This window comes from Piliocolobus tephrosceles, chromosome 16 (assembly GCF_002776525.5).
Source record: "Piliocolobus tephrosceles isolate RC106 chromosome 16, ASM277652v3, whole genome shotgun sequence".
In the NCBI taxonomy this organism is placed as follows: domain Eukaryota; kingdom Metazoa; phylum Chordata; class Mammalia; order Primates; family Cercopithecidae; genus Piliocolobus; species Piliocolobus tephrosceles.
This window is the reverse complement of record NC_045449.1, coordinates 76048826-76062078: the sequence shown is the minus strand read 5'-3', so window position 1 is coordinate 76062078 and position 13253 is coordinate 76048826. Positions and strand designations below refer to the sequence as shown.

Here is a 13253-nt window from a genome sequence, read left to right as displayed (position 1 = left end):
AAGGGGTGCTGCAGTGGGGGGGCCGGGAAGGAGGGGGAGGGGTGCTGCAGTGCTGGGGGGCAGGGAAGAGGAAGGGGTGCTGCAGTCGGGGGGCAGGGAAGGAGGGGAGGGGTGCTACGGTGCTGGGGGGCCATCTTCTTCAAGCTGGGGGTCCAGGGCTCCAAAACATCTTTCTGCCCCAAAGGAAGTGCTAAAGGGCAGGGAAAAGCATCCGCAGACGCCAAGGGTGTGGCCGGGGCACAATCTACGGGTACGTGGGCACCTGCTGCAGGGGGGATTCAGTGAGGTGTGGCCTCAGGCCTGAGCTGACAGTGGGTGCCCTGGAACCGTGGAGCTCAACCCAACTGAATGGCCCTCGAATCAGCACAGGCTGTGAGGGCTCTGGGCAGGACCAGACCGGCCTGCCCCACAGCTTCAGGACCCAGACAGTGCCCGTGGCACACCCTGCTCTGTCCCTGGGGCATGCGGGCATGTGGTCAGCTGAAGCGGTGACCATGGGCGCCATGCTGCTGACGTGGCCAGCACATGATTCCAGGCCCAGATTCCCATGACCTGGTGAATGACCTGCTGGAGCCGTGTAACTCAACACCACAGCCTGGGGGTCTTAAACGACATTTACTTTCTCACTTCCGGAGTCTGGATGTCAGAGATCAGGCTGCCAGCAGGGTGGGTTCATCCTGAGGCTGCTCCGTGGCTTGCAGACAGCACCCTCTCCCTGAGTCCCTCTGCTCTGTGTGCTCACTCCTGGTGTCTCTTCCTCTTCTTATAAGGACAACAGTTCAGGGCCTCACCCTTAGGACTCCCGTAACCTTAATTACCTTCTTAGAGGCCCTATCCATAACACATGGGTTTAGGGGTTTTTTTTTGGAGACAGAGTCTTGGTCTGTCGCCCAGGCTGAAGTGCAGTGGTGTGATCATAGTTCACTGCAGCCTCAAACTGCTGTGTTCAAGTGATCTTCCCACCTTGGCCTCAGGTAGCTGGGACCACAGGCATGTGCCATCACACCCAGTTAATTAAAAAAAATTTTTTTTGGCCAGGCATGATGGCTCATACCTGTAATCACAGCACTTTGGGAGGCTGAGGCAGGCAGATCATTGAGGTCAGGAGTTTGAGACCAGCCTGGCCAACATGGCAAAACCCCACCATCTCTACTAAAAATACAAAACTTAGCCAGGCGTGGTGGCAAGCGCCTGTAATCCCAGTTACTCAGGAAGCTGAGACAAGAGAATCGCTTGAACCCGGGAGGTGGAGGCTGCAGTGAGCTGAGATCATGCCACTGCACTCCAGCCTGGGCGACAGAGCGAGAGGCTATCTCCCGAGCTCAAAGGATCCTTCCTTTGGCCTCCCAAGGTGCTGGGTTTATAGGTGTGAGCACTGTGCCCGGCCCACACGTGGGTTCCTATAGATCCCACTTTACAGGCAGGGACACTGAGGCACGTGGAGCCGGGATACAGACCCAGCAAGTGCCGGCTCCTCTTCTGGGTGGCCCAGCCCATCTCTGACACCCACACTTACCCAGGCCTGGTGGCTGCATCGTGGACATGGGGGCAAGGCAGCTCTCTGGGTGAGCAGAGGCAGGAGCTGAGGCAGGGATATGGGCATCCTTTTGGGTACATCTAGTCCTAGAGCTGATCCAGGGGCCAAATGTGCAGCCAAGCCCAGGACAACCCCAGCACTGCCCTGTGGGTGGGGGTAGCAGGGAGCCAACAGTCCAGGCCCTACATCCTGTTCTCATAGAGTGACAAGTCTGATGAGGCTGGGGGTGTACAGGCACTGAGAAGGCAGCAGGAGGACAAGGAGCCAAACATACGGGGTGGCAGGGGAACCCACGGAGCCGGATACACGGTGGGGGGAGTCCTGGGAGTTGGACACATGGGACAGGTCGGGGGTCCAGGGACCTAGACACAGGGAGTGGGGACGGGAGTCCAGGGGGCTAGATACACAGCATTTGGGGTGGGTCCAGGGGGCTAGACACACGGGGGGGGGGGGGGAGGCGGGGGGCCGGACACACCGGGGGGGGGGGGAGGGGGCATCCAGGGAACCAGGTCTAGGCAGAGGCAACTGGCGCAAAAGCCCCGAGACAGAAGAGGGTTTGGTGTGTGAGACGGGACTGAGGACAGTGGGTGAGGGGCAGCCCCACCGGGACGCGTGGGTCCCGGAGGACGGGCTGTAGGGTGCCTGGGCTGCAGGCACGGCAGGGATTGGTGTGACCCAGTGTAACGTGGGTGGGGGATGACACCAGACCCCTGGCTTATTGCCCCACCAGGGGAATTCCCAGACACCAGACACCCCCTCCACTCCCACGCAGAAGTGCGGGCTGAGGGTTCGGGTGAACCAGGCTGCTCTGTCCCGGGACCAGGCTCCGTTCATTGATCCGCAGATGGATAAGAACAGGTGCCATTTTCGGAGGATGTGAATGGTGGGGAATGGCTGGCCCCGAGGATGTTGTTCCCACAGGATGGTGGGGGGGTCTCCGGGCCTCGGTCGGTCTCGACCCCCTTCCTTTCCCCCAGTTCCCCAACCAGGATCTGAGCGGCTGCGCGCACGGCCCGGGGCCCCGCCAGTCTCTGAGCCCGTGGGCGGCGCCGGGAACTCGTGCCCCGGAGGCCGCAGCCGACCCTCAGGCAGGACTTGGTGGCGCCCCCGGCCCGTACAGACCCCCACGGGCAGCCTCGGCCGTCCCCGCCCCCGTGCTCCCCTCATCTCAGGGCAAAAGCTCAAGACAACCCTTCGGGACCGCGAGCCGGGCGGCCTCAGGGTGCGGGCGCCTGGGGACCCTCGGCCGGGCCGGGGGCGGCGAAGGTGGGGGCGGCGAGGGTGGGGGCGCCTCGCGCGGCGGAGCCCGCCGTTCCCATGGCCCGGAACCCAGTCCGGAGTCGCCCCGCTGACCGGCGGGAGGCCGGGCTCCCTCCCTAGATCCGCGGCGGTCGGCTCGGCCCGGGGCGTCTCTCGGGCCTGGGCGCAGCGCGGAACCCGGCGGGGCGGGAGCGGCCGGAACCCAGCGCCAGGGACCCCGTTTCCTGTCGGCGGGACCCGAGCGCTGCACCGAGCGCAGCCCGACGCGGCCGACTGACCCGGTCGCTGTGGCAACGCGGCGGGACCCGGCAGCGCTGCTGGCGGGCGTTCGGGTGAGGCGCGGGCGGGCGGCGTGGGCGGCGTGGGAGTCGCTCCGACCACTCTTCCCGTGGAAAACCTCGGGACCTGCCGTCCTGTCGGACGCAGCGCTCCGGTGGGGACCTGGAGCGCGAGGTCGACCCTCAGAGCCCGGCCGGGCCCGGACCGGGGACCCGCTGGCTGAGGCTGCGGCGGGGCAGGGCGGGGTGTGCAGCCGCGCTGGGCGGGAGTGTTTCCTTGGTCGCCGTTGGATGACCTGGGGCGGTGGGCGCTGCCGACCAGGGCTCCGCAGCCCCGGGAGAGTGCCCCGGGTTCCGCCGCCGCCAAGGAGGGCTCCGCGCCCGGGCAGCCTTGCTGCGTCTGAGTTTAAAAACAAGAAAAAGGAAAGAAAGGCCGGGCGCGGTGGCTCACGCCTGTAATCCCAGCACTTTGGGAGGCCGAGGTGGGTAGATTGCTTGAGGCCAGGAGTTCGAGACCCGCCTGGCCAACATGGTGAAACCCCGTCTCTACTAAAAATGCAAAAATTACTGGGCGTGGTGGTGGGCGCCTGTAATCTCAGCTACTCGGGAGGCTGACGCAGGAGAATCGCTTGAATCCGATGTTGTAACCGAGCGAGTTACAGAGAGAACACCACACTCTGAGACTAATTCAGGCGTTCTTTATTGCCGGCGGCGACCGAGAGATGGCTAGAGCTCGAAATTATCTCCGCCCGAAGAAGGGGCTAGATTTCTTTTTATACCTTGGTCTAAATAGGGGAGGGGGAGTCTAGCTGAAGCAATTTTTTTTTTTTTTTTTTACAGAAGCAGAACAGGCAAAAAAGTTAAAAGAGAAATGGTTACAGAAAGAGTTACAGGAAAAAACAAACACAAAGTTTCAGGTGCAAGGGCTTCAGTTACCACAAAGTGATAAACGCAGGGGCTTTGGGTACCATCAACAGAGCGCGCGTTCCCAGGAGCTGCTGGTACAGCTTGCTCCCAGTTTCTTATCAGTAAGCGCATTCCTGGATGTGCTTGGAGTCGACTTTGCACCAGGTACCTCCTTAAGGGAGGGGGATAAGAGGCTGCAAGCAAAGAAACCAACATGGAGTCTGTCCAGCTCTCAGCTAAGAGAGAGCCAATCAGGTTAAAACAAGGTAGGGTATCACACCGAGAGGCAGAGGCTGCGGTGAGCCGAGATCGCGCCATTGCACTCCAGTCTGGGAGACAAGAGTCAAACTCTGTCTCAAAAAAAAAAAAAAAAAAAAAAAATTATCTGTAACTTAGAAAAAGGATACAAAAGCAGCACAAAGATTTCCCGTGTTACCCTTTGCCCAGAGCCCCTAGAAGGCTGATATCTTACAGAACCACAGTTCATTCAGCAACATGCAGACACTGGCGTTCGTGTTAATACAATCCCATGATCTGGTCTCCAGTATTTATTCTTGCTTAGCAGCTGCTTCATGGATGACTGTACCGTGGTCCAGGATCCAGTGATAAGTCCACTATTTTATAAAATGCCCCCCATTTTGGGTTTCTCTGATGTTTTCTCGTAATTGATTTCATATTACTCATTTTTGGCAAGAAAACCTCAGCAGGGAAATTGTGTCCTTCCCAGTGTCTTACGAGCCACAGGATGCTCCTAGCTGTTGGTGCTCATCGGGTCCTGGAGGCTGAGGTGGTGTCTGTCAAGTGTGTCCACAAAGTTGGGGTCCTTCCCTTTGTAAATAATACATATTTTGTGGGGAAATATTTTGCCACTATGTAAAAGATCTTCTTTCTTTTCACTTTTTTTGAGATGGAGTCTCTCTTCACTGCCCAGGCTGGAGTTTGGTGGCACAATCTTTGCCCACTGCAACTTCCGCCTCCTGGGTTGAAGTGATTCTCCTGCCTCAGCCTCCCAAGTAGCTGGGATTACAGCCACCCACCACCACTCCCAGCTAATCTGTGTATTTTTAGTAGAGATGAGGTTTCACCATGTTGGCCAGGCCAGTCTCAAACTTCTTACCTTAGGTGATCCACCACCTTGGCCTCCCAAAGTGCTAGGATTACAGGTGTGAGCCACCGCGTCCAGCCTTTTTTTTTTTTTTTTTTTTAATTATTATTTTTTTTGAGACTTAAGTCTCTCTCTCACTCAAGCTGGAGTGCAGTGGCTCGATCTTGGCTCACTGCAACCTCTGTCTCCCGGATTCAAGCGATTCTCCTGCCTCAGCCTCCTGAGCAGCTGGGATTACCAGCGCCTGCCACCATGCCCAGCTAATTTTTTTTTTGTAATTTTAGTAGAGACGGGGTTTCACCATGTTGGTCAGGCTGGTCTTGAACTGCTGACCCCAAGTGATCCACCTGCCTCGGCCTCCCAAAGTGTTGGGATTACAGGCCTGAGCCACAACGCCCAGCAAGATCTTGTTTCTAACCATATACTTCTGTCACTAATTTTAGCACCCATGAGTGTTTCCCCAAAATAACTATTAATGTGCTATTTGTTAAATGATTTTTCTGTTTCTATTACTCCTACATTTATTAGTTGGGATTCTCCTGTAAGAAAGAACCATCTCTTCTCATCATTTTTCTATTAATTTTCATTAGTGTATATATATATATATTTTTGAGATGGAGTCTCACTCTGCCACCCAGGCTGGTGTGCAGGGGCACCTCGGTGTTAGTACGAGTCGCACTCTGTCGCCCAGGCTGGAGTGCAGGGGTGAGGTCTCGGTGTTAGTACGAGTCTCACTTTGTCACCCAGGCTGGAGTGCAGGGGTGCGGTCTCGGTGTTAGTACGAGTCGCACTCTGTCGCCCAGGCTGGAGTGCAGGGGTGAGGTCTTGGTATTAGTGCATCTTTTTATTCCATGGATTCTAACCCATTGCTATCATGTACTTTGTTGCTCACATTGTCCAGATTAAAGTGTTAAAAGCCCCTTCAAGTTGGCCTCTCTGTCCTCATAGCACGTCCCAACCTTCTGGAGCGTTTTCTTTCTTTCTGGCACCACAGAATTCAGGCTCATCTTACGCTTGCCCTGACGTATCCCAGCATCAGTCATTTCTCCAAGGAGTCCTGGTTCCTTGTAATTTAGAAGGTGGTGTTTCGAAACCAAGATCCCGGTACCAGATAGACATATTGCTTCTGCGATGCCGTTTCTTCTTGGTTTTCTTAATGGATAGAGCTAGGCAGCGTGTGTTTCTATACGCTATACACATACAAATCTATTTCAGTGTATCTGTGTCCATGTATATATTAAAACCTGGGGCTGGGTACAGTGGCTCACGCCTGTAATCCCAGCAGTTTGGGAAGCTGGGGGGAAAATCGCTTGAAGTGAGGAGTTGGAAACCAGCCTGGCCGACAAAGTGAGACGCCCATCTCTATAAAAAATTATAAAATAAATTAGCCGGGCATGGTGGCGTGTGCCTGTAGTCCCAGCTACTTGGAGGCTGAGGTGGGAGTTTGAGGCTGCAGTGAGCTATAATCATGCCACTGCATTCCAGCTTGGGTGACAGAGTGAGATCCCATCTCAACAAACAACAAACACAAAAATACCTGTGAGTTTATTACAAGTTACCCACTTGTAATCAAGTTAGGTTCACCTGTTTCTACTTCATTTTGAGTCCTTACTGATTTTAAGGGTTTTTGTTTTTTGTTGTGCTTTGTTTTTGGCACGTGAAACGTGTACATGGTTCTAAAAGTCCGCAAAGTCTAAACTCAATGACAAGACTTTGACTTCAACTTCTATTTCTCGTTTATTCACTTTTTTTTGGCAAGTGCACATTCAAAGAAAACAGCCCTTCATGTTCCTTCATGGTGGTGGTGCCCTTCTTCTCCAGCAAGTGCCAGTGACAGAATTAAGACCTACTGCCAATCTCTCTTATTTCAGTTTTAAAAATGGTTGTGGCTACTCTTTGGCAGTCAGTGAGGAAGTGAAAAAAAAACACGGGGTCACAGGTACATAATTTTTGTCCCCTGGACCTATTTAAAGAGTAGATGAGAGGCCGGGTGCAGTGGCTCATACCTGTAAGTAGGTGGGAAGATCGCTTGAGTTGTAGTTTTTTTTTTTGAAACCGTTTCTTGCTCTGTCGCCCAGGCTGGAGTGCAGTGACTGGATCTCAGCTCACTGCAAGCTCTGCCTCCCAGGTTCATGCCATTCTCCTGCCTCAGCCTCCCGAGTAGCTGAGACTACAGTCACCTGCCACCACACCCAGCAAATTTTTTTGTATTTTTAGTAGAGATGGGGTTTCACTGTGTTAGCCAGGATGGTCTCGATCTCCTGACCTTGTGATCCGCCCGCCTTGGTCTCCCAAAGTGCTGGGACTACAGGCGTAAGCCAGCGTGCCCAGCCGAGTTGTAGTTTTTAGATGGGCATTTGAGGCTGCAGTGAGCCGTGATTGTGCCACTGCACTCCATCCTGGGCGACAGAGTGAGACTCTGTTTCAAAACAAAAGAGTGGATGTACTGAATTTAGCCTCCCAGAGGGCTGAGCAGCACTCTCTGGAATCCAACAGGGGCCGCAAGAGCTAAATTCAGTACATTTAAAGGTGAGAGGATCATTTGAGGCCAAGAGTTCAAGACCAGCCTGGACAACATAGTGGAACCCCATCTCTACAAGAAATTAAAAAAAAAAATTAACTGGGCATGGTGGTGCCTGCCTGTAGTCCCAACTACTCAGGATGCTGAGACTGAGTCTTCTGTCCTGAGTACAAAGTGAGTGAGCCACCCTGGACCTGCCTTCCAGTCCCAGAAAGTGTCTTGTAAGTTAAGGGTATTAGCTGGGCACGGTGGCTCATGCCTGTAATCCCAGCACTCTGGGAGGCTGAGGCGGGTGAATCACAAGGTCAGGAATTCAAGACCAGCCTGGCCAAGATGGTGAAACCCCATCTCTAGTAAAAATACAAAAATTAGCCGGGCGTGGTGGCGGGTGCCTGTAATCCCAGCTACTTGGGAGGCTGAGGCAGAGAATCACTTGAACGCAGGAGATGGAGGTTGCAGTGAGCCGAGATCTCATCACTGCACTCCAGCCTGGGCAAGAGAGCCAGACGCTGTCTAAAATAATAATAAGTTAAGAGTATTAAATATATTTACATATGGAGGTCATAAAAATATATATATATTTGGGCCTGGTGCAGTGGCTCACACCTGTAATCCCAGCCCTTTGGGGACCGAGGCGGGTGGATCACCTGAGGTTGGGACCAACATGGAGAAACCCCATCTCCATGTATTTTTAGTAGATTTTATTTTGTGTGTATTTTATTCACAGGTCTGGAAAACTCACACTGTTTTTCCTCTACTCTCACACCACAAGAATCATCAGCACAGAGGAAGACTTCTGTGACCAAATGTGGCGGGAGAGGGAGTTTCTCACCAGCATGTGAGCAGTCAGTTCTGCAGCAGACTCGGCTGGGTGTCCTTCAGTTCAGTTCCACCACCGCCTGCCTGGAGAGAGGTCAGACCGCAGGGTGAGGGCTCAGTCCCCAACATGCAACCACCCAACAACCACCAACGGGTTCACCCCGCCCGCTGCCTAGGCAGAGCCGATTCACCGAGACGGGAATTAGGATCGAGAAAGAGTGAGTCGCACAGAGCCAGCTGTGCGGGAGAATGGAGTTTTATTATGACTCAAATCGGTCTCCCCGAGCATTCGGGGATCAGTTTTTAAGGATAACTTGGTGTGTAGGGGCCAGTGAGTTGGAGACGAAAACCTAGGGAGTCGAAGGTGTCCTCGTGCGCCGAGTCAGTTCCTGGGTAGGGGCTACAAGATGGGATGAGCCAGTTTATCAGTCTGGGGGTGCCAGCTAATCCATGGAGTACAGGGTCTGCAAAATATCTCCAACACTGATTGATCTTAGGTTTTACAATGGTGATGTTACCCCAGGAACAATTTGGAGAAGGTCAGAATCTTGTAGCCTATAGCTGCATGACTCCTAAACCATAATTTCTTTTTTTTTTTTTTCTTTCTTTTTGAGACAGGGTCTCACTCTGTCACCTAGGCTGGAGTGCAGTGCTGCGATCACGGCTCACTGAAGCCTCAACCTCGTAGGCTCAAGTGATCCTTCCACCTCAGCCTCCCTGGTAACTGAGACTACAGGCATGCACCATCATGCCCCAGTTAATTTTTGTATTTTTGGTAGAGACAGCGTTTTGCCATTTTGCCCAGGCTGGTCTCAAACTCCTGGACTCAAGTGATCCTGCCTCAGCCTCCCAAAGTGCTGGGACAACAGGGGCCAGCCACTGCGCCTGGCCCTAAACCATAATTTCTAATCTTTTGGCTAATTTGTTAGTCCTACAAAGGCAGTCTAGTCCCCAAGGAAAAAGGGGGTTTGTTTCAGGAAAGGGCTGCTACTGTCTTTGTTTCAAACTAAGTTTCTCCCAAACTTAGCTCGGCCTACACTCAGGAATGAACAAGGAGAGCTTGGAGGTTAGAAGCAAGATGGAATTGGTTAGGTCAGATTTCTTTCACTGTCTCAGTTATAATTTTGCAATGGTGGTTCAAAGACTGCCCCACTTCTGACACCAGTCATGAGTCCTGGCCTCTGGAACTTCTGACTGACCACTGGCTTCAAGTTGGGGTTCCCACAACCCCCTCTTTGGGTTCGATTTGCTGGGGTGACTCACAGAACCCAGGGAAACACGTTGGTTTAACAGTTTATTATAAAAGGTATTACAGGCTGGGCGCGGTGGCTCAAGCCTGTAATCCCAGCACTTTGGGAGGCCGAGACGGGCAGATCACGAGGTCTGGAGATTGAGACCATCCTGGCTAACACAGTGAAACCCCGTCTCTACTAAAAAATACAAAAAACTAGCCGGGCGACGTGGCGGGCGCCTGTAGTCCCAGCTACTTGGGAGGCTGAGGCAGGAGAATGGCGTGAACCCGGGAGGCGGAGCTTGCAGTGAGCTGAGATCCAGCCACCGCACTCCAGCCTGGGTGACAGAGTGAGACTCCGTCTCAAAAAAAAAAAAAAAAAGGTATTACAGAGGATACAGATGAGATGCGTAGGGGGAGACATGGGGGAAGGGGTTTCCTGGAGGACCCCCCAGCCCCCACCACTCCCCAGGAACCTCTCCAAACCCTGTCCTTGTGGGTTTTTAGGGAGGCTTCTTGAAGTCAGCATTCCTTCGCCCAGGGTAGAGGGGGGGAGCTCTGGGGAGAGGCTTATGACCCACAGTGGAAAGTCAGGTGAGAGTGGAGACCTGGGAGGATTCTGTTTCCTGAGGCCTGACACGCCCAACGTTGTAACAAAAGACTGTGATGAGGGAGAGTTATGAGCCAGGAACTGTAAGAAAACCATGATGCATCATTATACCACAACGGGTAAACCTACAACATCACCATGAGGTCAGCTCAGTATTTTTAAAATGAGAAAATCTAAGTGATGGGATGTCCCCCGGTGCTGTTCCAGCCCTTGCTGGGAGGTTCTCCTGGAAGAGGGTGCCTGCTGGGCAGTGGGTCGGTCCCCTCCCCGGAGGCTTCTCCTGCCGCTCCCCAACCCGGAAGCTTCATGTGGTCCTTCTTGAAGCCAGGTGCTCGCTAGTGACGCCTGCTGGCCGACAGGCAGATTGCGTCCAGACGCTGAATCCGTGCTTTTGAAAGCCAATTCATCTCAGCCTTGAGGCTTTGGGGATCATCCAGAGATGGGATTTGTACGGAAGCAGGGCAGGCCGTTCTATGATGAGGTCAGAAGGAAAGGCGCGCCAAGCCCAGCTGACTTACAGGCCCTTGGTGTGTGGAGCTTCTCGTGGGTCCTGAGGGTGATGGATAAGGCGCTGGAGAAGCTGGGCGCTCCCTGGGTGCTGCAGCGAGTCACTTGCTGTATGGATTTATCAGGCTGCTCTTCTGTGCAGAGCACAGAGGCCTGGTAGCACCCATCTCACATAGAGGGGGTGGTGCGTGCCATCTGCCTGTCCTGGCTGCCTGAAGCTTTTGATGAGACCTGCTGAGTCCTGAGACCTGGTGGGAAGGAACCTCACCCAATGTGGGGAGAGGGGTCTGGGGGCCTGGAGTAGCACGTGTGCAGAAACTGGCAGACAAAGGCTGCTCTGGGCCTACAAGGAGCAGCTGAAGCCACGCAGGCTGAGCCCCGTCCTCGGTGTGTCTTCATACATTGTGCCAAGGAGATCGAACTTTGTTTTGAAAATGGTCAGGAGTCGCGGGCAGATTTGAGGCCAGATAAGATCACGTGATCAGATTCTCCGAAGAGCAACCCCCATGGGTGGCTGTGATCGATGAGTTAGAGGCAAGCCCAGTGGCAGGGCGCCTGGTACCGGAAGGTAGCCACAGGCAGTCCTCAGAGAAGAGGCCCGTAGACCTCACAGACCTCAGGCTCTGCAGAGAATGGTTGTCGTGACTCACGGGCACTGTGTGAAGGGTTCTGAGTCATCAGAGATCACAGTGATGTTCCATCATTTAATGTGTATTTGCTGATATTCCAGTTCTTTCCCTGTGTGTGCACAGGTATGTGTATGGCCTCTATGTACAAAATGTTTCAGTCGCCAAGACTGTGCCAGACAGTGGGACTCACTACACCTGACACTGGGGCGATGGCGTTGTGCCAACATGAGATGGAAGTTAGGAGAGCTTCCCTGCAGTGATATTCAGGTTGAGGTCCCAGTGGCAGGAGGAGCCTGCCCTGTGGTTAGGAGGAACTTTGCAGGCAGAGGGGCACCTGCCACACATCCCAGGCTCTGGGGGTGCGTGGCCGTGACAGGAAGGAGTCTGGGGTCCAGGTGTCCTCAGTGGAATGGGAAACCTGGTTAAGCATTTTTGAAGAGATTCCTTTGGCAGCCAAGAAAGTGGGAGTGCACAGCAGAGGCCAGTTGACGTCTTTTGCAGTAAGACACTGTGGTGGCCAAGGTGTGGGCACAGGGTGGGAGACAGCGAGAGGTCGAGGATCATTACGCGGGGTGGACAGTAGGGACACTGTAGGAGCTGAGGGAGACGAGGAACAGGAGTGTGGGAGAGCACTGAGATGGTCACTAGGGACCCCGTTAGTTAGGGCAATGGGTGGGCACATGCAGCTTGGAGGAGCCAGGCCGAGGTGGTCCAGGTGGCGTGATGGGCCTAGGGTGTTGGGTGGGGCTGGGCAGGGGGCTGCATCGCAGGAAGCGTGTGGGATGAAGGCCATGTTTGCTCCAGAGCCTCATCAGAGAAGTGCCGTCTCAGGACCCCCGGGGCCTCGTGCCCTGCTGACCAGCCCTTTCTGGAGGGCCCACGGGTCTTGCAGCCCCTTACCCACCTCCTCCTCATGCTTTGTCACGGCTGGTGCGCAGCCTGGCTGTGCCCTTGTACCCGCTCCCTCTGGGAGTTGGGACTTTGTACAACCTTTGCTGTGCCCTGAGATGCAGAGGTACCCTAAGGCAGGCTGGGGCTTCTTTCTGCTCTGGCAGCAGCTCCTGGGCCATGTCCCACCAGGCTGGAAGTTTGTGCTTGTCCCCCAACTGGGTGTGGCCCTTTTAGGCCAGGTAGTGCCCCTGTGTGGACACCAGAGAAGAATTGTGGGGGATTTCTGTGTCCAAATGGAGCTCATACTTGGACCTCTAGAGGGTTGGGGGTGGCTAGGACCAGCCAGAAGAAACTTTCTTTTTTAATAGACCACTCACTGTGGCGGGGAACTCCTGAGTTCGAGTGACCCGCCCACCTCAGCCTCTGAAAGTGTTGGGATTACAGGCAAGAGCTACTGTGCCCAGCTTGTTGGTTTTTGTGATCTTTGTTTTTAAATTTTATTTTTTCTAGCACTTTATTTTTATGGCTTTACCAAAATATCAGTCCATGGTGAAAAAAATAAAAGAACAAAGGAGGCCAGGCGCAGTGGCTCAAGCCTGTAATCCCAGCACTTTGGGAGGCCGAGACAGGCGGATCACAAGGTCAGGAGATCAAGACCATCCTGGCGAACACGGTGAAACCCCGTCTCTACTAAAAAATACAAAAAACTAGCCGGGCGAGGTGGTGGGCACCTGTAGTCCCAGACACTTGGGAGGCTGAGGCAGGAGAATGGTGTAAACCCGGGAGGCGGAGCTTGCAGTGAGCTGAGATCCAGCCACTTCACTCCAGCCTGGGCCACAGAGCAAGACTCGGTCTCAAAAAAAAAAAAAAAAAGAGAACAAAAGAATGTACTCTTGGATGGTATATTAAACCGTTCTTACATTGCTAGAAAGAAATACCTGACGCTGGGTAACTTATAA

The 13253-nt window shown here is 54.0% G+C and overlaps 1 protein-coding gene across 11 annotated transcripts in view; it reads left to right on the top strand.

Moving 5' to 3' along the window:
• Positions 1-13253, top strand: part of CCDC57 (coiled-coil domain containing 57) — a 127662-nt gene that overhangs the window by 5848 nt on the left and 108561 nt on the right. Inside the window, exons 1-2 of one of the 11 annotated variants that reach the window (XM_026455832.2) lie at positions 2048-2395; positions 8380-8644. In XM_026455832.2, the coding sequence (XP_026311617.1) occupies positions 8554-8644 (91 nt within the window). In that variant the 5' untranslated portion in view covers positions 2048-2395; positions 8380-8553. The other 10 variants (XR_003309722.2, XM_026455834.2, XM_026455831.2 and 7 more) reach the window with 10 other exon arrangements.